General features: G+C 40.9%; 1 protein-coding gene across 2 annotated transcripts in view; it reads right to left on the reverse strand.

Annotated features, from left to right (window-relative positions):
- Positions 1-22,246, reverse strand: part of ndp (norrin cystine knot growth factor NDP) — a 30,305-nt gene that overhangs the window by 3,818 nt on the left and 4,241 nt on the right. The window contains exon 2 of one of the 2 annotated variants that reach the window (XM_077580383.1): positions 6,570-7,014. In XM_077580383.1, coding sequence (XP_077436509.1) covers positions 6,570-6,779 — 210 coding nt within the window. In that variant the 5' untranslated portion in view covers positions 6,780-7,014. Of the gene's footprint in view, positions 1-6,569; positions 7,057-22,246 lie in introns of both variants that reach the window. The other variant, XM_077580382.1, reaches the window with a different exon arrangement.

A 22,246-nucleotide genomic window follows, 5' to 3' on the forward strand; every position in this document is an offset into this window, starting at 1 on the left:
AACTAGATACGTTTTTGACTTCTTCCTACTCCCTTTTAAACATGTAAACTCTTTTCTTTCTTCCTATTCTTTTTTTACTTTAATTTATATTTTATACTTGTAATGTGTTTTATGTTTTTCTATGTTTAGATGTTCAATAAACCAACTAAACCACCCTAATAATCAACAGCACCCATAAAGCTTTTTCTTCACTGTGAGTGTTCAAATAACACCCAAATCAACAAGCAGTAACTCAAAATAATTAAGATTAGATTTTTAACTAAATTTAACACTACAGAATTTGCTGTGTAAGCGACAGGATGAGTTGCCACTCACAGCATCGTGATTTAAAGAATAACTGAACAGGAAGTCAGTCACTTGCTCCACCCCTCACAAAGATTTGTTGCAAAGTGGATGTTGCTTGGAGGACCATTGGGTTGCGAATTGGTTTAAGGAGGCGTGTACGAGAATGAGCCCGTGAGTGGTGGGGAGACTACGTCATGCGCCACAAGTGACGTAGTATGGAGCTTCTCGTGTCATGAAAGGACAAACGGCCAAATTGTGTTTATCTCAGTGTGCAACCTTACGATGGCGCCAAACACACGGTTTTAGACTCAAATTCAAGCTTTCAACAAACATGCATTAAAATGTCCAAATAATGACCAGGACGGGTAAACAGCATTTGTAGACACCAGTTTATACAGTTTATCAGATAAGAAAAAGTTAATTTAGTGTTGAGTTACTCTTTAAGGGTAAGGGTGGGAACTTGTGGCTCAATGTCCAGCGGTCTATTTCACAAAGCAGGTTTAGTGAGAACCCTGGATCAAGAAACCCTGAAATGTGGGAAACGCTGCGTCTTCCGTTTCAGAAAGGGAGGTAACTGAAACCAGAGAAAAGTGGTAACTCTAGCCTCTGTCATAAAAGCTCTCGGTCAGTTGGGTCCATGAACCTAACCTGGTTGGAAGCAGGTTTTTTGCAATGAACCTCGAGGTTTTCTCTGTCCCCGCCTCCTCTCTAACCACACATGATATTTCATTTCCTCATTCATAAATTCCGCTGCGGCAAGTTCTTGCGTAAATACGCCCATAGTCTAGAGCGTAAAGTCCACTTTTGTCACGAACATGGCATGTCCTTGTGACAATGACCCTATTGCTGAAGGTGCCGCTATATTACGCAGGGAATTAAATATTTGTCGTGAGATTGTTATCAGACCGCACATAGATATGCTGGCCTTTCAGGACAATTATCTTTTTGAGCGGTACTGTTTCACATCACAGTCCATCATCTACATAAACAACTTAATCCGTCCTTACATTTGCAACATTACCGGCGCTGTAGTCATGCACTCACATCACAGCATATGTTGTGTGTTGAACTCTGCCTTTTTTATCTTAAGTCAAGTGCGCTTCTCCCCCGCAGGATTGCACCTAAATTAAATGAATTAATAAGCTACCATTCAACAGGTTTCCCTGTAATATTATTGTGATTGCAAAGGACTACATTTAATTTTACACATTAACACGAACAGCTAATGTTCTCCCACGCCGCCTTCTTCCCTGGGGAGCCGCTGCGGTGTTGCACTTTTTTTCTAAAGACATGTTGAAATTCGCCATATTATCGTATTTTGATTTTCAGTTCAGAGGGGTAAAAACCGAAAAAAAAAGACACTTCGCTGTTGCTTCCCTGTTGCCATGGTGACTCGACGAATCGGGGCTCTATCGATGTGGTCTTTTTAGTGTAGTGGTAACGCCATGTGAAACTACTCTGCGTTGATATAACTACCACAAAACAGCTGTCCTGGAACCGAAAATGCAGAGTTTCCTCTCTCAGCGTATATCAACTCGCTGTTCAGAGTTAGTCTCTGTGTTTGTTGAACATGCTTTGTGAAATGGACCCGTGGTTTGTTCTCAGGATTGCTGAAAGTCCAAACAAATAGTAGCTTATCATGTTTGTCAGACATGTTTTTTTTTTATGTTCAAGCAGATTTCAACATTTCCCAGCCAGTCGAATGCAGCTCCACAGCCTGAGAAAAAGAAATGGCTTCTTGAAATAACAAATAGGAATCTCCCAGCTGCGGCTTTGCACCTGCGAACTCAAATAGCGGGAGATCGGGGGACACGCGTGTGGGGCTAATTTACGGTCGCGTGTTGACTTTGCGTCGCGTGTGACTCCAGCCTAGTCTGTCAAGTCGTGTGACGCAAAGCAGCGCACGCGCCTGATTGACCGCCTTGTCCATCAGACCGACATTCTGCTTTGTGGCTTGCTGCATTCCTGTCGCCTCCCTAAACAGACTCCTGTGTCATGTTTGTCTGTCAGCTGCTGTGTGTCGCCACCCATGTACCCACTTTGCCACAGGCCTGTCTGGGACACACACACACACACAGACATGCAGGCGTGTTGTCGCCACTTTAAGACCGTTTGTCTTAGCCTGTGTTGAGGCCCAGCCTGTCAAACAGCAACAATTATTTTCTTATGTGACAGTGTCGTGTACACCACACACACTTGCTGTCATTTCTGTATTTTTTTTGGCGGCCGTGGCTCAGGGTATAGAGATGGTCGTTCGGTAACCAGAGGGTCGGCTGTTTGATCCCCGCTCTCCCCAAGTCACGTGTCGTTGTGTCCTTGAGCAAAGCACTTCACACACATTGCCTCCAGTGCTACTCACACTGGTGTATGGAAGGTGCGAATGTTTGGTGATGGTCGGAGGGGCCGTAGGCGCACACTGGCAGCCACGCTTCTGTCAGCCTGCACCAGGGCAGCTTTGGCTACTTAAGTAGCTTACCGCCACCACAGTGTGAATGTGTGAGTGCATGAATAATGTATCCATTCCTCTGTAAAGCATCTTTGAGTGTCTAGAAAAGCGCTATATAAATCCGATGCGTTATTATTATTATTAGTTCCCAACCAAATAATCGAACGGCTACGGTTTCATATTGACAAAATCCATAAGTGATGTCAAAAATTCATTTGTGGCAACCTGCCACAGATAAATGAACAAAATCTGTAATATGTGATATCGCTAATCAGATCAGTGCAAGGACGACCTCTGAATCACAGTCACAAGAAGGAGTCATGCCACATCACTTATGACAAAACACCTTTCCACTCTGAATTTTTCTTTGGGTTATTTCAGAGCACTGTGACAACTGGTTCTGGCCTCTCCCAGTGTAGTTTTCTGGGTGTGCTTTCCCAAGTTTTAAATGCAATGAAATGCAGGGCAGGCGTGCACATACCTATACAACAATCGGCATCTAGTCGGGATGAGTTGTGGGCTTCCCCATATTGTCAGAGAGAGCAATCTATTTTCTGGAGCTTAGTAATATCATGTTTGTTAAAATCTTCCACGAACACTTCCAATTCTATCACTTTGCACTTTATTCTGTGCTTGCATTGCTCTCTCAAATTTTCTATGGTGTAAACCTTCAGAGCTACCTAAAGGCAAACCCCCCTTTTAATTATCTCCAACACTTTTACCCCTGTTTTTATTTGCGCGTGCAACCTGTTACAGTGATTAAACACACAATTTAGTGTCAGCTAATGTTGATCTTGGTAAAGGGGTGAATCTCAGTAAATCCTGTGCAACATGGTCCCCAACAGCTTTTAATCTGTTAGTGCAAACATGTAATTTAGTGCCCATTATTTGGGGTCAAAGTAAATCAAGGCTCTTAGTATTTAAAATATTTTACTCTATAATGTAGCCTCACATACAGTACAGGCCAAAAGTTTGGACACACCTTCTCATTCAATACTATGCTTTATTTTCATGACTATGTACATTGTAGATTCACACTGATCCGACAACTATGACTATTGAACACATTTGGAGTTATGTACTTAAAAAAAAGGTGAAAGTAATAAAATAAATATATAAATAAATAGCCCCCCTTTTCTCTGATTACTCTTTTGCCCATTCTTAGCATTCTCTCGATGAGCTTCAAAAGGTTGTCACCTGAAAGGGTTTTCCAACCATCTTTAAGGAGTTTCCAGAGGTAAGAATGTCAAGAGTATTCAAAAAAGTAACCAGAGCAAAGGATGGCTATTTTGAAAAATCGATATGAAACATGTTATTTCACCTTTTTTTTTTGTTCAGTACATAACTCCACATCAGTTCATACATAGTTTTGATGCCTTCAGTGAGCATCTTCAAAGTAATCAGCTATGGGAATAAAGCAAATGCATTGAATACGAAAGTGTGTCCAAACTTTTGGCCTTTACTGTATATTCAGTTTTATTTCAGTTATTACGCTCTTTTCCAGTTCCTGCCTACACTTTTTTTTTTTTAATGTTCCTCTACCTTCTTCTTGCTCTCACTGTAGATCACAGCATTCATTTTTGAACATGATGGTCCATGAGGATTTCAGCCTAACCTCATCTCAGCCTATGCATCACCATTGCATTTACACCTACTGGCACCAATCAGCACATTTCCATCTCTATCCTTAATCACTATAACCTGCTGCACATTCTTTCCATCTCTACATCTCATGACCAACCTGAATAGAGTCACTCCCTCTTTACTTTCCAAACTCGCATACAAGTCATCAAATGCCTTTTGTTTGGCTTTTGGTTTATCACCTCTACCTTTGCCTTGTCGCATCACCCTGTATTCTTCCTCAAACCTCTAAGTGGCAACTTTATAGCTAATCTCTTTCTCTGTCAAGATAGTGATGCTAATGATAGGCAAATTGTCTCATACACACTAAAAGCACTGAGTAAAATTTACTCTCTTCCAAGTTTAAATTTTACTCTATTTAGAGTAAAATTTACTCTAAAGAATTGACTGTGTACAAAGTACATTTTTTATGTTAATTATTTAATATTATAAAACAAAACTAGGTGCAGACAGCACATAGAATAGCCACATACGAGTACGAGAAAAGAAAATGAACAAAGAACGTGCAGGTGGATTGTGTAAAAGAGTCGCCTCCGAGCCAATTCCTGGAGGACCATTATAGAAAATGGCGACTCCTGCTGCGAGTGTGCCGCCGCGCCTCAGCTGAGCTGTGCTTCGGGCCACCTGCTCGACACACTCAGAAACAACAATATTAAAAAAAAGACCCGACGGCTGATCGTTCACGCACGACCAACAACTGTGTTGGCATTTAAACAAAAGACAAGAAAATTTGCACTACTGTACCTACCAAAATTTGCCACCAATCATGCATTTCAGTGACGTTGGGCCGAGGACATAACCTTAGCTAAGCTTTTATGCTGCATTTGCATTGGAACATATCCTATACATATCAGATTTTTTGCCCCATTAATCCAGAAGATTAATTCTGATCTGACGTCATATTCCATTTGTGTTACCAGGAAGCAATCTGAACAGTGTCATTTGAACCATGTAGTCTAAATTCAGCCAACCACTGTAGTTTCTTCAAGCAGACTCTACTTATCCATTTGATGGGAAAGGAAGACGTTGGTGGGGATTTTCAATGGGAAACAAGACCACTGGCAAACCAAACAGCACTGGGAAACCATTAACCAATTTATAGTTTCCAAAATTCCTTATACTGTATGTGTTTAACTACAGTAAATATCTAGAGGCTCAATTACTAAGGACAAGAAATGGGCTGTTGGAGTGATTATCCATCTGAAGACCGACAGCGATACACACTCACATTATCAAATAATGCCAAGTTTACACAAGAACGATCTAATATTTAAAACTGAAGCTTTTGTTTCTTTGGGGTTTGAAAAGTTTCAGTTATTCAGTTATCAAAATCAACCCCTGCTGAAAACTTTGTCTTATCATCCCCGTCTCATCCAAATTATTAATACACTCATGTGTGTATTTGGTTGGGAATTTAGTTACAGAGATTAATGGAGAGTAATGTATCTCTCACATTCACGGTAAACCAACACTTCATTATCAAGCTCACGTGCTGGCACACGCTGCTTTAGAAAAGTTGGAACATGCTGTAATGCAGATCTTTTCACTTTGAAAGCCATTTTATGAAGTTTTTACATGAAACATGACACAATTTTTGTCTGTTTGTAATTCAATAGCGGTGAACGGGGTTTTAGAGTCAACAAATGCGTGTCCTTCCTTGGACTGTGGAAGGAAGCCAGAGCACCCCGAAAAAGAACCTACGCAAGCACAGGATCAAACTCAAGACCTTTGTGCTGTAAAGTGAGTCAGCAACCACTTATTATACCCTTGCTTGTGAGCTACAAGCAACTTTCCAGACTGTCTAGAAGGTGTTGCTTTGACTGAAGGTTGTGTTTCAGACTCTTTTTTTTTATTTATTTATTTTTTTACTTCGTTGTGCTTAGGGAGTTGCATTTGACCTAGCCAAAGGGTTTTGTACAGGTCTGTCCTCTGTTCAACCCCTGACTGAGCATAAAACCCAAACCAAAGAAAACATAACCTCCCTATGTTCCTTTTTACACAAATGCAAGACAAATTCAGTGCCCTTTGGTTGTGTTGGCAGGAGCTGCTGTTGGCTGCATAACGGACGCTCGGAACAAAACGTTTTCTAGAGTGGTCTGGTTGTGTTATCTTAAACAACTTTACCAAAAAGGAGCTGGTGACCACAGTGGAAATTCAACTCACAAGTGGAGTTTTTATATCATTCTTGCTGTCTTACCTTGGAGTTGCACTTATAAATGGGGTGGCTGATTGTCTCAACAAAATGATGCCTCATGCAGCGCTGCGGGTCCGAGTCACTCATGTGCAAGGGGCGTCCATTGTCGCTGGCCTTGTTGCTGCTGGCAGACTGCACCAAGCCCAGCAGGGGGCAGCACATAAGGACCAGCAGGAGGCCAGAGGGCGGGACCACCGTGATTGAAGCTTTCATGGTCGGACCACCCTCGGGCACTGGGTCCTTACAAGGCGTTCCAACACTGTAGTGTTTGTCCAAGATTCTCCGGCAAGTTGGACTTCAGGATCTCAAAACGATGATGTCTTGATCTCACTCACTGTTTACTACTTGGACATTGGATCTTCACAGCCAGTGTGCTGTAGAGCCAAACTTGGAAGCGGGTTCGCTTTGTAGGGCCTCTCCATCTCCAATCATCCTCATCCAACACAGTCTGGTTGGGGACAAAGATACAGCATACCATCAGTGCTTGGACCTAGAAATTTAAGAAATATAGTATATGGTTCAAAAGTCAAACAAAAACCTACAAACTGAATGAAAATGTGACAATACAATTTAAACAAAGGTATCCGTAGTCCCTTTTACACAGCTTGTTCAAGCCGGGATTTGCCTATCTTTCTTTTTTTTTTTCATTCACTATTTTCTCCAAGCAGCACAGATGTGGATGGAGTGAGCCAAGTTATTATGTAAACATGCCATCCTTGGTCATGCTATACCGCCTTCTGTATAAATGATGGACCAGAATAGTAGGAAAGTGGCAGAACTTTTAAATAGGGGTGTCAAAATGAGTGCATTTATTTTAATTTACGGTAATTTAAAGTTCCTTTAACTGCACTAATTTGTTTAATGTGCGATTAATGACCGCCCCTTACTTTGAAAGCCTGTACTGGGGGAATTCCAGTCGCAACGCAGCAGACACGTCCATGTCAAAAATAGGCAGTAATGAATTTAATAATAATGCATATAATTGTGGAGACTGGGGTCAAGTTGTATTTTACAATTTTAAAAAGATGCAGAATTTTACAAGTTTCTTCATGTTGAGGAGCTCTTAATATGAAAAGAAAAATGCACTGAGCTGTCACCAACGTTTTACAAATGCAATTACGCCATCTAGTGGCAGAAAAATGACCTCAACACAAATCAATATGACACTCTTTTTTTACATTACAGTACATCTTTTTAATTTTAACTCGATTTTATGAATTATGAAATTACTGTATCAATGACTAATATTTCTATCATTTCTATAATTGTTTCCACTTTTATGTTAACAAGAGTATGAAAACTTTTAATCATGAGTTAACTATTGAAGTCATGTAATTAATTACGATTGACAATTTTAATCGCTCACTTCTACTGCCCTCTTGAGTTTTTTTTCTGACAACTACTTTAAACAATCACACCAGTTGAAGTTCTGCATGAAAGGCAGATAAATACCCAACCTTCTTCATCTTCTTCCACAGCTCAGTGCGGCAATTTCGTGGGTTCTGCGTGTGAAAAAGGCTACTCATCAAGAAAAAAGTGCTGAAAAGGAACAAAATACTTCACAAATAACCCTAGTTGTACAATGTATCTCTGCCTGACCTATATATAAACAGAACCCAGCGAACTGTGATAGTAACACAGTGACACATAATTAGATGACGCCAATGTCAGCGTAAGGTGTGACATAAAATAGTTGTCGGACAGTGACACTCGCTTTGAGTGATTTATACTTCACACAGTGGCCTTTTCATTACATTATTCCCTTTTCAAACAGCCAATGTCCCACCTCTGTTACGCATTTGACAGTATCTCTTCTGTATGTTTGATTGTTTTTAGGCTTAACTACCACCAAGTTGCACCAACATCAACATTTTAGATGACAACCAAGGAAACTGAACAGCTCAACAATACAGTTTTTCCTCCGAAGTGACTATACTGCACTATGCATGAACTTTGCGACGCATCTTGAAATCTGTCGTTTCTGTTGGCGGATGCCCCCCTTGACGCTCACGTCTGCGCTTTTTTATTATGGCGGAGAAACCTAAGCCATGCGCAAACAGCCTGCAGCCAAACCCTTTCCTCTCTTTTTCATGAAAACAAATGGCTTTCCCAACAAGACCTCTCACAACTGCAACAAACCTCCACCGAGTCAGGCAGCATATTTTCACATGTATTTATGTAGGGTCTTTTTCCAAGATCACAGTTTTACTGTCCTCCAGACAATAGCGTTAAGAGCTGCAGTTAGTTCAGCTGAGGCTGCCGCACTAATAGGCAATGTGTTGTGAATTAAGAGGTGGGCTGCATGTATGTCTCGGGTCACGGGTCTTAAAGGGGGGCACTGAGGGTGAAGGTTCAGGTCTGTAAGCTTTATGTTGATACTTCTGATTAGCTTGAATTTACAATCTGTTTGCCATAGGATACAATGGAAATAGAATTAATCTGTTTGAAGGTCATCGTGTGCCCCCTCAAAAATTTTATTTACTGTATAAGGCATTTTTTCCCCAAGTAACATTCTTAACTGCCTTAAATGTATGAATATATGTAAATTGCTGGTATAACTCATTAACTGCCGTGGACATGTATTTCCGTCAACTGGAATCCCACAGTTTACTGCCACTGATGTATATATTTGTCAAATATGTTTTTCAACAGGGAGGAGTGTGGGCGGATCTAACACTACTCATCTAGGAATTTCAAAAAGCCATTCCTAAAATGTTGTTTTTTATGTTTTATGGAAATAATCCACTGTTCAGGTCTTGGAAGTGTCACTTTTTGCAGAAAAAAAATTCTAATATTTAAGGGAATATAGAAAATAGAATGATTTGCTTTCCTGCGCCGTAATAATTTCCATTTCAGGGCATTTGCTCGTCATCACGTTGTTCTCTATTATCCAACCCACCAAGGTTGTTGCTCTTAAGGGACCTTTAAAAAGCATGATAGTGGTAAATAGTCAAGTTTATGCATCCTTTGTTTGCCTGTGAGAAAGTATTCAACATATCATGTTAAACAGAGTGGGAGAATTTGAGTGTTTGGAACGTGAATGGCAAAGCATATCATTCAGCTTTTTTACGAGCACTCCCTGCTGTGAATTCATTGATTTTCCCCTTCGAATGGGTTCAAATGAAAGTGTAACAACGCCTTGTTGGCCAAATATTGCAAATCAAACGCCACTCGCTTGAGGTAAAAACAGAATAGGCATGCGGTCTGTTCAAATGAATGCTTGCCGGCATGTTTGAACATGAGCTGCAGCCAACACCAATCAGCACCTTCAGCACTTACACCTCAACATGAAACCCTACACAAAAACTCTGCTCTCTTCGTTAGCCTTGCTAGCATTTTTCCGGTATAGACCTCAGGGTTCATTCAGGTAGCATTTGTGTCTGTAATCATTGTTGTATATGAAGTTTTCCGTGTAGTTACAGCCAAGTAGAAACTTGCCAGACAGTAGCTAAATAATAATGACTCTTATGCCATTTTAAGATACAGTAGATGTTCATTACTTCTGTTGTAGAAATCCATAGCAGGCCAAGGGCTCATTTATGCTGTGTGTTGGATAATGGAGTCTGGTGGTTAGCTTGTTAGCGCAAGACGCTAACGTAGCTGTCTACATAGTCACTCAACTTTCCTTATCGACAGATGGCACAAACAGATGGACTCAAATACATAACAGTTATTGAAGCTGCAAATCAAATTCATTTGTTCATTAAAATAAAAATAAAAAAGCTGGTGAATACAGTATCTGGCCAAGAATCTAATGACATCAACACTACAGTATACTCTCCAATTATCATGACCCTGTACAATGAGTTACTTTACCATCCTAAATGTTGGGAAATGCCACCAAAAACATGTGAAAACAGATAAATGATTGATTCAGGCTGAAGATTAGTTGTATTTTATTTAAGGTTGCTGTGTTTTTGTGACGTTTAGAATGTTTAAAACAAATGCATCTATTTTTAGAGCGTAAATGAGGCTTTAGCCTCAGGAGGGAACGCATGGAAATTTCCTACTGAGCTTTAATTGAACCCTACTGCCCATCCTGTGTGCATAGCGTACGTGCCCTATGGCCTTTAAGTTCTCATTAAGATGACAGATGACAGCTTCATTACGATCAGAGAGAACTAGAAACCAAACGTCACTCCAGTGCTGGACTAACACCCGCTATGACCTCTGCTTGCTTGTTTACTGTTGTATTGGTCTGAGTGCACTTGTATTAAACAACCATGCGATCATTAAAAACAAAAATAAAATAAGCAATTTTCATTCTTCTGCAAAGCATTAAGGGTAAGTCAAAACAACAAATCTGTCTACTCAAATACAGTACATTCAGACTGTCTCAGTAATTTATGTTTACCGGTAATCATGTATTCCTCAATACTGGTATTTTTGTTCTCCATAAATACAGGCTTACGGATGATTAATTTCTCTGGCAGCGACGCAATAATGTAGTAAAGTCACAATGGCAGTAAATATTTGTATAAAAAAACACTTCTAGGCCATAAATAGAAAACAAACAAATGAAAAACACGGTGGTAACTGTGTGTACCTTTTTGTCCCTTGAAACAAAGTATTCTTACGCTACTGAGAAAACTGGTTCACTGGAACTCTTATTAACATCAAAATGTTGTCTTTTAGGACTGTTAGGAACGGAACACTCCCTGCATTCTGCTATTCTCTATAAACCAGGGGTAAACTTAATCTTATTTTGCTGGAACGGTCTCACATCATCATCTCGCATCCTGGTAAGATCAATTGTACAGTATTTGATTTTAACATATTTATATCAAACAGTAAATTGTATTGTTTTGATCAGTTGCTACATGTGTATATGTGACCATGACCATATATGTGACTATGGCAACAACAACAAAATAGAATCAGAATAAAGATTCAAATTTTGCACTTAATTCCCTTTAAAATGATATATAATACATGTACGTACCTAAAAAATTAACAAAGTTACAGCAGTTTTAATGTTCGAATGTTGAAATCCCTAGTTTTGAGAAAAATGGGTTTAAAGTTTTGGTACTTGCATCTTTCAAATGTCCATAGCAACCAGTACCTTAGGAAAAAGATATGAACCTGAAATTTTCAGGAACTGTTCAAATATCAGTGGAAAGCCAATTCCAATCGCACGTAAGGCCATCGTCCAAGATTTAAACCCTTTAAAAGTTATGGAAGTCCCAACAGATGAAATCAGCCTCAACTTTGAAGATCACATAAATCTTACAATTCAGCTTCTGAGGCATCAGCCAAAGTTTGGTTATTTTATTGTTGCTTCTTGTGGTATTTCCTTACTTAAATTAGGTCATTATATTTTAATTAATAATTTTGTGTGAATTAAAAGATTATTTGCAATTTGGTGTGGCCTGTTACAAGTAAGTTTATTGATAACATCATGGATGGATGTTATGCCGCAAATGCTTTTGGTCACGTGCATAAAGAAAATTAAATTGTTATGATGGTTCAACAGAGTTTAGTTAAGATTTTTCAATATTTACTATGTGTTTTTATACGTAAAAATTAGCATTTTAGCTCAATAGCTTCCAGGTTATGTGACCTGTGGACTCAAAATCCGTGTGGGATAGTAGTGCTTGGCCTTCCACATAAGATACGCCTCTTGTTTTTCAATTTCACATCTTTTAATATTTTGTATAATTTGTATACGTAAAAATTAGCATTTTAGCTCAATAGCTTCCAGGTCATGTAACCTGTGGACTGAAAATTAGTGTAGGATCGTAGTGCTGGGCCTCCCGCATGAGATACGCCTCTTGTTTTCACATCTTACAATATTTTGTATGAGTTTTTATGTAAAATTTGCATTTTAGCTCAATAGCTTCCAACTCATGTGAACTTATTACTTAAAATCAGTATGGAATGATTGTGCTGTACCGTCCCTGTGAGATATGAGCCATTTTCATTGCAATATGATAGCACAATGCTAACTGGTTGACACACGTCATATTTTTTAGTTTCCATGTGAGGAAATTATATTAAAATGTGCTAGATTATAATAAGGCATACTTCCAGTTGCCTGTCAATTACAAGCTTTTATTTAGAAAACCGGATATACATCGTTGTTTTGTTTTCTTTCCTTTGCATGTAAAGGTAATTTCTGTAATAGGGCCACAAAATGTTTTCGGCTTGACTTGCAGGCGGCTTCCCTGGAGCCCGCAGCGTATCCCGGTCGAGGCGGCTTGCCGGGAGCGTATCCCCTTAGAGGCCGTCTTTCCCGGAGGCGGGGGTGTCGTAAATATCTGTCAAATATCGAATATCCATTCCAACCGAAAATTAACTTTACCGCGATGAAGCGTCATGTCAGTAGTGACAGCGAGTAACAGCACCTGTCAATCAATGTGCTTGACTGCTCGTCAGCGGACTTGCCTCAGCGTGAATGTAGTCATTTTAATTAAAAGTAGAAATCTATTCATTAAGAAAGAGATCCCGGAAATGAAGATTATCTCTGGATTACAAACCACAGTAACCCGACCACTGACACACTTCTACGAGAAGGTATGATGGCGTGTTATGATGACGTGCTCGCCCTTCATTCATTCATGCATGCATTCATTATGGTGGACTTTGAATTTTTTGGGTTGCCATGTCCATCCATCCATTCTTTATCATAACCTCTTATCCTCATCAATCAATTATTAACATTTATATAAATCATTTGTGAATGATGTTTAATGCAGGAAATCCGGGTTGATTTTGAATAAACAGTTGCCCGACGTGGCGCTAGCTAGCAGCTAGGCTAAAAACACTCCCTGGTTATCATCCATACTGACTAATAATTGCTTATTTTCATAAATTTCTATTACATTTTGTCCTGGGAAATGAAACTAGAGACCCCAAGGAGGCTATTTGTGGAAAAATCTCAAAATTGACATTTTTGTGCAAACTGTACATTTTCGTGTTTAACTCATTAAACATCGCCAACATGCGGATGCTTTTGCTGCAGCGGGTCACATGTCATATACGGTGGTACGGATACATGGTGTATGTTAATACAATTGGGAAATTGAAATGTAAAATAAAATGATTTATTTTTAATTTAAAAAAAACATTTTTTTAAATTCCAAAGGTTTTCAAATTTCAAAGGTATTATCTGATCCATAACAGAAGCAGGATGCAAGAAAGCATGACGTTTAATTCTCACCATTAGGCCGAAAGGATTTTTCAAATCTTAATAGATTATTTTAATCACTGACAGAAAACACACATTATGATTTTTTATAAATGGGGCATTTAACAGTTTTGGTCGTATTATGTGTGGGGTTGATAAGCAGGACAGAAAATGGTTAGATATCAGGTAGGTCCTACCCGGTAGGACCACTGACTTATATATGAATGGAACAACCATAGGCTACAATATGACAACTTTTCTCACTGAAAACACTGTCGTCAGTGCGAGTTTTACACTAATATCCCTGTTCTCTGAAGCTGAGCCATGATTGGTTGTTACCTGAGCCCTGAGCAACTGTGATGCCATTTTCAGGAGACAGCAAGTGGCAAAATTGCCACACTCTGAGATGGATAAAAGCAGGTGGATTTTGCTGCATAAGTCATATTCCACAAACACAATATTAATCAGAATGCCGTATTTAGACTAGTGGGGGCATACACAACATATTATTGTAAATAAAATGTTTGGTTTGACTTCCCCTATATTAATATGTTAAAATTTCACTACTATGACCCATTTTGTGTTTCGGACATTAGCTAACATTTGCTTCTTATTTTAAAGCGATGCACTTGACATCACACAGATACTATTATTTAAAAAAGTGCCTCTGAATCTGTTTATGTTTGTAAAGTTTCAGTGAGTTTATATTGCTATAGCGGTTATCTTATGGATATCGGTGAGGTTGGAACTAGCTCAGTAGCAGTTTTCCCTCCCCATCTTTTCGCACTCTCGCACTGTACTCCGATTTATGGTGGCCTGGCTCCTTCCAAACAACAGCTGCACCCTCCTCACGCTTCGATTTGTTGGAACGCGGTCACCTTGGGTTCTTTCTTCAATCATTAACCCCCCCCCCCCAAATGCTAGGTTGGCAGCAGAACAACAAGTCTTTCAATGTGAGTAATCCATGAAATGCTCAATTAAAGTAAACACATTTACTTAATGGCTACTTAAGACGAAGCAACACAGTAACATTTCAAGGTAAGGGAAAATTACCTATTATCTCATGCACGGACAACTTTGAGAGAAAACAGACATTACACTGTTCAGGTTTCAAGTACTGTACTCCGCAAAGAGTTCTGGGAGATAAACCAGCTATCAGTTGTGTTCTATCATGTTTGTAGTGTGTCCAGCAGCAATGTGCTCTTGTAACCTTGTTATCAAGAGGAATGAATGAATGTCTGTCTTGTTTTGTACAGAAATACTGTAGCTTAAAAAGATCTTAGAACAATCCAGGAAAAACACCACATTTGATCCGTTGCTCCAAATTGTGTTGCTGAGGCTGATCTGTAAAATGTGTTTGCCTAATTCAGATGGTTTTAATTCTGGGTCCTATGACTAACAAGTAAAGACCAAAATGTATTCCTCAGTTTGGAATCACAAGAATTGCAGACAAGACAACTACAGACTACTAAAACTGTACACGTCAACTGTATTTGGAATTTATATTTGCAGCTAGCCCCCAAAAAGTGAACCTTTGTATAAATGATATATAAAAAAACAACCTAGTGTAGCTACCTTCCTCTTGTCCAAATTTCATTCTGTCCTCATAGGAATGATTCAAAGTCAGAGATCCTTTCCACAAAATTGGGGCACTTAGACTAAAATTGAGGATTGAGGCTAGAAGATAAGAGTAGTTGTTAGCATAACCAGTTTCTCTTATGAAGAAATAAAAAACGACACTATATTGTCTGCATGGTCAGTCATTTTGTTTGTTCAAAATTGACTGGAGCGTTTTGAGGTTGGCTCGATTTTTATTTGGGGGGTGAAGAGAGGGGTCACTTTTTTCAAAGTGTACCAGGCTGATTCTTATCGCCCAGATTTGCAAGTGTTCTGCATTTCTTTGTAACTTTGCTTTGAAACAAAATACAACATGAATGATTCCGTGAAATGAGCCGATCATTGAACACATTCTCTGTTTGCTCTTTAAACTGACTTGCGTGAAATTTCTGTTATCCCAGAACTAATTTGCAACCGAAATCCAGAGAGCCGCAGGCGGCCGGCCTCGTTAAACAACATGAAACATATGCAACTGTCACATCCTGATCGTTAACTTAAACAGAAAATTAACATTGGTCAATCCCGCTTCATTTTCTTTTCAATAAAACTTGGCCAAAGGGTGGTCTTCTGTCTCTGCATTATTAAGAAGAAGCAGGAGAGCCAAACCACAAAGCCGCAAGACGATCCGTCTTCGTATCCCTCAGCTTGGGAAGCTTTAGGGCTTACCAAGTTATGAGAAGTTGTTTCAAACCAAAGGCGAGCAGATACAATGACGTCTCAACGGGGAGGCTGCGGTGGGAAAGACGCCACACACCGACATAGCCGGCCGATAATAACAACTTCTGGAATGTAACTCTTTGCTTTTAGGCATTTGCTTTTGTGTTTTCGTTCCTACACACAAGTTTTTTCCCAATCCTTGCACAAATATATTGTAAAGAACCCTAAACTTAATACCTGCCAGTTGTACTACAATATTCATAGTACGTACACATGGATCAACGGACAAATGAAGTAGTAACCGTGTCTTGTATATACAGTGCTTAACAAATTTATTAGACCATTGAGGCTATTTATCTAAGATAGCATTTAGTATCATGAAGTGCTTTCATTTTCAGTGAGCTCGTGACGATTTACCATCTTCAACCTTTTTGCCAAATTTTAAAGGCGGCTCACGGGGCTTCTCTGAGAAGTCATACATGAATCAAGTATAGTAGTCTACCAGTAAAACATTTTTTCTTCAGGAATGCACATTAGACTGTTAACCTTGGGAGGCAAATTTTTGCGAGGGGGTGGTCGGCTTGTTGGGTAATGGAAGCAGCAACCCTGCCTTCCTTAATTCTCTCTACTCACTTTACACCAACCTTTTCTGAAATAAAAAATATAAGTAGTAGTCATTGTCATTATGATTCAAAATTACCTTTAAAAATTACAACCTTGATATTTTGGGTCAGTCTCCTACCAATTTGGAAGCGTGACATCTTTGAGGTCCCGACCACAATCATTTTTTTTCTTCTCTGACGTTTGCATTATGCAAGTAAAGTGAACGGACAGCCTGATGCAGCCGGCAAATGTAGACCATTACACGAGGCAACTTCCGACACGTATGCATTGCCTTGCTAGAAATCCGCTGGTCGTGAAGGCTAATAAGGCTCAATAATGGATGCTACAAGTCCATGGATATGGGAGTGCAGATGTCATTGTCATAGGGTGACCAGACATCCCCTTTTGGCTGTGACAGTCCTCATTTTGAGCTTTAGGTCCCAGGACCTCATTGTTTTAGGCAGGTCTCGTCCCGGCGTCCGAAATTTTGCCATGTGTATGTCACAGAGTTGTCATAGCGATTCATACGATAAACCAATTAAAAGGCAATTTAGCTGTTCTACTCCTTCCTATTTACTTCCAAATTCATGTTTGCATTGTCATTCACATCTGCACCTAATCGGCAGCAGGACAGACTTACATATGAACGGACCCTCAAATGCTGCTTAAGAAAGTGACACCACCAGAAGTGCCTTTGCGGCCATCTTATGTTGCCACTCTTTCTGTGCTAATAGCTTGAATACATTGATTTATGTGTGGCATTTTCACCTTTTTTTTTCTGTCTTCACAGCAAAAATGTCCCATCTACGCAGTAAATTCTGTAGAGTAAATTTTACTATTTAGAGTGGGACCAAATAGATAATATTTATAATTGGAAGAAATAAAGAATTGGGAAAAAAAGTTAAGAAAAGTCACTCACGGTTAGAGGAATGAACTCACGATCTTCAGCTTGGGAGACAGCCGATCTACTCCCTGAGCCACGCAGCTCCAGTATATCACTTATGTCAATCTTACTAACTTAAAGACCAAAAATGATGTATTTTGTCTCTTGGAGATAAGCAAACAGTAGGAGGGGCATAGGTCAGTTGGTAGTGTGGCAGTTTCCCAAGCTGAAGGTTGTGAGTTTGTTCCTCAACCCTTGAGTGACTTTTATTGGGTTGTTTTTTTCCTCCAATTCTTTATTTTACTCTGTTCCTCGTGTAAATTTTGGCCTACTCTAAAACTGAGTCTATTTGGTCCATATCTAAATAGAGTCAAATTTACTCTACAGAATTTACCGTGTTATAATCATGGGGGATGTAGCTGTACTGTCGTCAGTCGCTACGACGCAAGCTGAGCTTTCTAGTGGTATATTTTCATTTACAATGCGTGACCAGCACGAGGTAAACGGCACAGCTATTGGGGCTGAGCAAAAAAGAAAAAAAACGAAGATAGCTTTTAGCATTAGTATTAGCAATTGATATGCCCTCCCCTTCTTCATGTAAAAAATCTGGTCACCCTACATTGTCACTGTGATAATTCTCATGATCTTAACGTCAGCCATCTTGCTGTATGTGTATTTTAAGGACAGACTAGCAGGCGATGCAAAGACAGTAGCCCCAGACACCGATTGACACACAATTCGGTGGGAGTGTATCAGAACAAGATGCATGAAAAAGTCTCTCAAGGACCCATGTGTGGAATTGAGTAGGAAGTACCAGGCCTTGTAATTTCCAAAACTCCAACCAGAGATTTTGGCTCATTTAGTCCTAGTCTAAACCTGGTATCCTCAACAGATGGGTGGGTTTCATCCTACATACGTCATGGGCATGTGGTAGCATATACTCTTTCCCCATTCACCATGCAAGTCTAATATCCGGGCACAAAAAGTCTAAGCCTGAAAGACCAGGTCCATCCTCGGTCGAGCACTCAATATACTCAGCTGCCGGATGGTCGACCCGTGCAATAAAGTTGCAGATCCCTGTGAAGATCCGACTCACTATGCCTGCCCCACGTGCCATCCAGTCAGCATCCCAGCAATGTGGAGGGCCCCACGGAGCAAACACAACTTACTTTTTGACAAGTGCAGCATTACAAATGTGACAACACAAAAGCCATAAGTTAAGTGGGCCGCGGATATTTATACGTGTGCCCTGCTGTGTGGAACGAATCCATGCGCTCACTGCGAACTTCTCTTGCACATGACATATGGCTGCAACAGTGTGTGCGTGTGTGTGTGTGTGTGTGTGTGTGTGTGTGTGTGTGTGTGTGTGGAGGGCGACGTCATGGTGTCCCATTTAGACACATAATGTCAGTGTTTCACTTGCGCCTCTTTATTAAGACTTTTTTTTAGACTTTGGACGGAGCAGAGATATCTAATTCATCTTTGTTCTATCAATCATCTGCACTATTAATAGTCTTGTTTGTTGAAACATCACACAAACCAAGAACAGAGACTCCAAATTGACTGCACAGCCCAATGTATGGTCTGAAACCACTATATTAGATCGCCTGTCATGAAAAAGAGAAGAGTACATCCAGCATCATGAAGTGCTTTCACACTTTCAATTTTACTTTAATTTATTTTACCTTTTTGAACATCATTTGTTTTCATTGGAGGAGGCTTACTGGGGTTCTCTCAGATCATAAATGAATTAAGAATAGCATTCAACCACTTAAGATGTATGAATCAGTTGCAAACTTTATCCTTGAGTGATGTGACTTACAACCTGTACAACTACATTTAAAGGAAAGTCAATCTTCAACATTCCTTTACTCATTTATTTATTTTTTAATTTTTCTGGAGAGCTCATTCATTCATTCATTCATTCATTCAGTAATTTTACCGATTTGACATGTCACCATCATTGCTCTCTCTCCTTTTTTTTTTTAAATATACTTTTTATACATTTTTATTTTGTATGTGGGTGAGTATGTGTATGTGCATGTGCGTGTGAGTGTGCGTGCGTGTGAGTGTGTATTCATTAGTTCACCTAAAACCTATTAAAAAATCCCATACCGTTCACCTAAACCGAACACTTCAGACCCCAGCCAGAGCCGTTAGGCCGTCAGGAGACCCGAGGAAGGACCAAAGAAAGGAAAGTGAAATCCAGCACCGACCAGACACCACCCACCGGGCCACCAACCCCGGAAACATCCAAATTCCAACAAATCAGGGCGACCTCAAGAGACCAAAGGAGAGACTGAGGAAAGGAAGGAAGGATAGATGAAGCAGAGTGAGATCCACAGACACCAGCCTCCACCGATTCAACGACCAGAGGAAGAAACAGATTGTGTCTGAGTTTCGATAGATGGTGGTGTGGTGGATCTGGCATGCATGAAAATCTCCACCAAAGAGGGGAGCCGTCGACCCCTGCCAGGACAGAGTAAGCGCAACACCTCAGGGCCCCCCAGGCCAGGGCACCGGCAAGGGACAACCCCCGGCCCCACAGGGGCCACCGGCCGGAGAGCAAACCCAGGAGCAGGAGCGCCCACCACCACCACCGAGCCACCCCCACCCCCAACCAAGCCCCACCCCGACCCCACCCCACCAACCGCCAGCCCCCCAGATCCCAGGGGTCGGACAGCGCGGAGAGGGCGGCCGCGCCCACACCACCTCCCGCCGCGTGGAGGGACGGAACACCGGGGGCAGAAGGGTAGATGGGGCACCGGGGGACGGGCGGCACCCCCGAACCCCAGGCCCAGCGGGGAAAGGCCTCGGTCATCACTCTAGCGCTCATGAACATTCCTTTACAATAATATGTTATATGTGACCGCACTAGTCTAAACATGACATTTTGATTAATATTACATTTATGGATTATGAGTTATGCAGCAGAATCCAGCTATTTTTATCCATCTCAGGGGGCGGCGATTTTGCCACTTGCTGTCGACTTAAAGCAGAGGTGGGCATCGAGGGCCGGAGTCCTGCAGGTTTGCAGGTTTTGCATGTTGCCCTTCTCCAACACAGCTGCAATATGATCAGCTCATCAGCAAGCTCTGCATAAGCCTGATAACGATCCTGTTGATTGGAATCAGCTTGTGTTGTAAGTGAGAAACCTCCAAAACCTGCAGGACTCGGGCCCTCGTGGACCAAGATTGCCCACTATTTGAAAAAGCAAAGTCTTGGGTCTTTAGGCTTTCCCATCTCTGTGATTGAGGTCACCAAGGTGGTTAAAAAGTTCCTTGGTGGCAAGGCCACAAGGATGGATTAGAACTGCTCAGCGTTCCTAGCGGCTCTGGATATTCTGGGGCTCTCTTGGTTCACACGCTTTTGCAACGACACATGGACACCGGAGAGAGCGCCTCTGGAGTGGCATAGCGGGGTGGTGGCTCCCCTTTTTAAGATTGGTATGGTCCAACTACAGGGGGATCACATTCCTCAGCCTCCCTGGAAAGGTCTATTCAGGGGTGCTGGAGAGGAGGGTCCGTCGGGAAGTCAAATCTCAGATTTAGTACCCGTACACACTGGCGGCATCCCACTTCCGTTCCAGCTCTCATACTACCTTTGAAGGTAGAAAATCGACAGTTAGACGTTCCCATGTCATTTCCCTCTCTACTTGTCTTTCCCAAGGACAACATCACCCGGCTGTATGATTTGTTCCCCTGTCGCAACGTGCCTCCGTTTACGTCATGATGTTCTACTCGCCCCCCTCCTCCTCACAACCTCACCTCCCTCCATTGTTTCACCAGCTTTTAATAAACTAAAGGGCAGATTCCTGACTGGAATGAGGCAAGGGGGGTGGGGTTGGGCCAGTGGGATGGGGTGGGGTGGGGGTGATTGTTCAGACCCATAGACCTGTTCTACGCACACAAACACATACACGCACACACGGTTTGGCATGTGGAGTGCCAAGCTCTTCAACTGTCCACTGACGCCAGCTCTCGACACACATACAAATGTAGTCTTTCTCCACACAGTGGCCCTCCCCACACGCTAACCTCCTAAAAACTAAGCTCCTCACTAAATATAAACCCCCATCAACCTCCGAGTCCTGTTAAGACAAACAACAGGCACCCCTGCGAGCTAAGCGTCTGTTAGCATTACACTTTTTTTTTTCAAAATCCCCAACTCTAAACATGATGCATATACACTGTATTTATTGTATGTCGTTATTTGGGGGCCATGCTGATGAAACGGCTTTATTATTTACAGGCCAAGTAACTCACCATGTTTAGGGTTTTCCCATATCAAATCAAAATTCACAGAGGACCATGAAATTTGAGCATAGGAATGTCTATCATAAGTCTCAAGGAACCATACAGGAAAACATACAGGGCACGGCTATTTTTGTTTCAAGTAGCCATTTTAGGCTCATTCGCAGGTTTCCTTCTGAGAGAATCTCGCCCTGCAGACTCGTATGATTGGTAAACCAAATTTGAACTACGTACAGTGGTAGTGCCGTGGCTTACAAGTTTAATTCTTTCCCTGACCAATTTAATGCTGTGTCAAATCAATTTCCCCAAATGAACTTAAAAAAACAATTTGAATCGGTCGAACCAAATAAAATAATGCTACATGCACAGTACTGACAAGTTGATTTATATCTATGTAAAAGGACAACAAGAAACTTTATCGTACCCTTTTCCAACTGAGCTGTGCCCTATGGAATCAAATCCAACCGTCTTTGAATCATATCGCACTTATCAAATCAGATTTTATTGGAGAGATACAGACCTTTACTATTCATCCATTTCA

Source organism: Vanacampus margaritifer, chromosome 11, assembly GCF_051991255.1.
Source record: "Vanacampus margaritifer isolate UIUO_Vmar chromosome 11, RoL_Vmar_1.0, whole genome shotgun sequence".
In the NCBI taxonomy this organism is placed as follows: Eukaryota; Metazoa; Chordata; class Actinopteri; order Syngnathiformes; family Syngnathidae; genus Vanacampus; species Vanacampus margaritifer.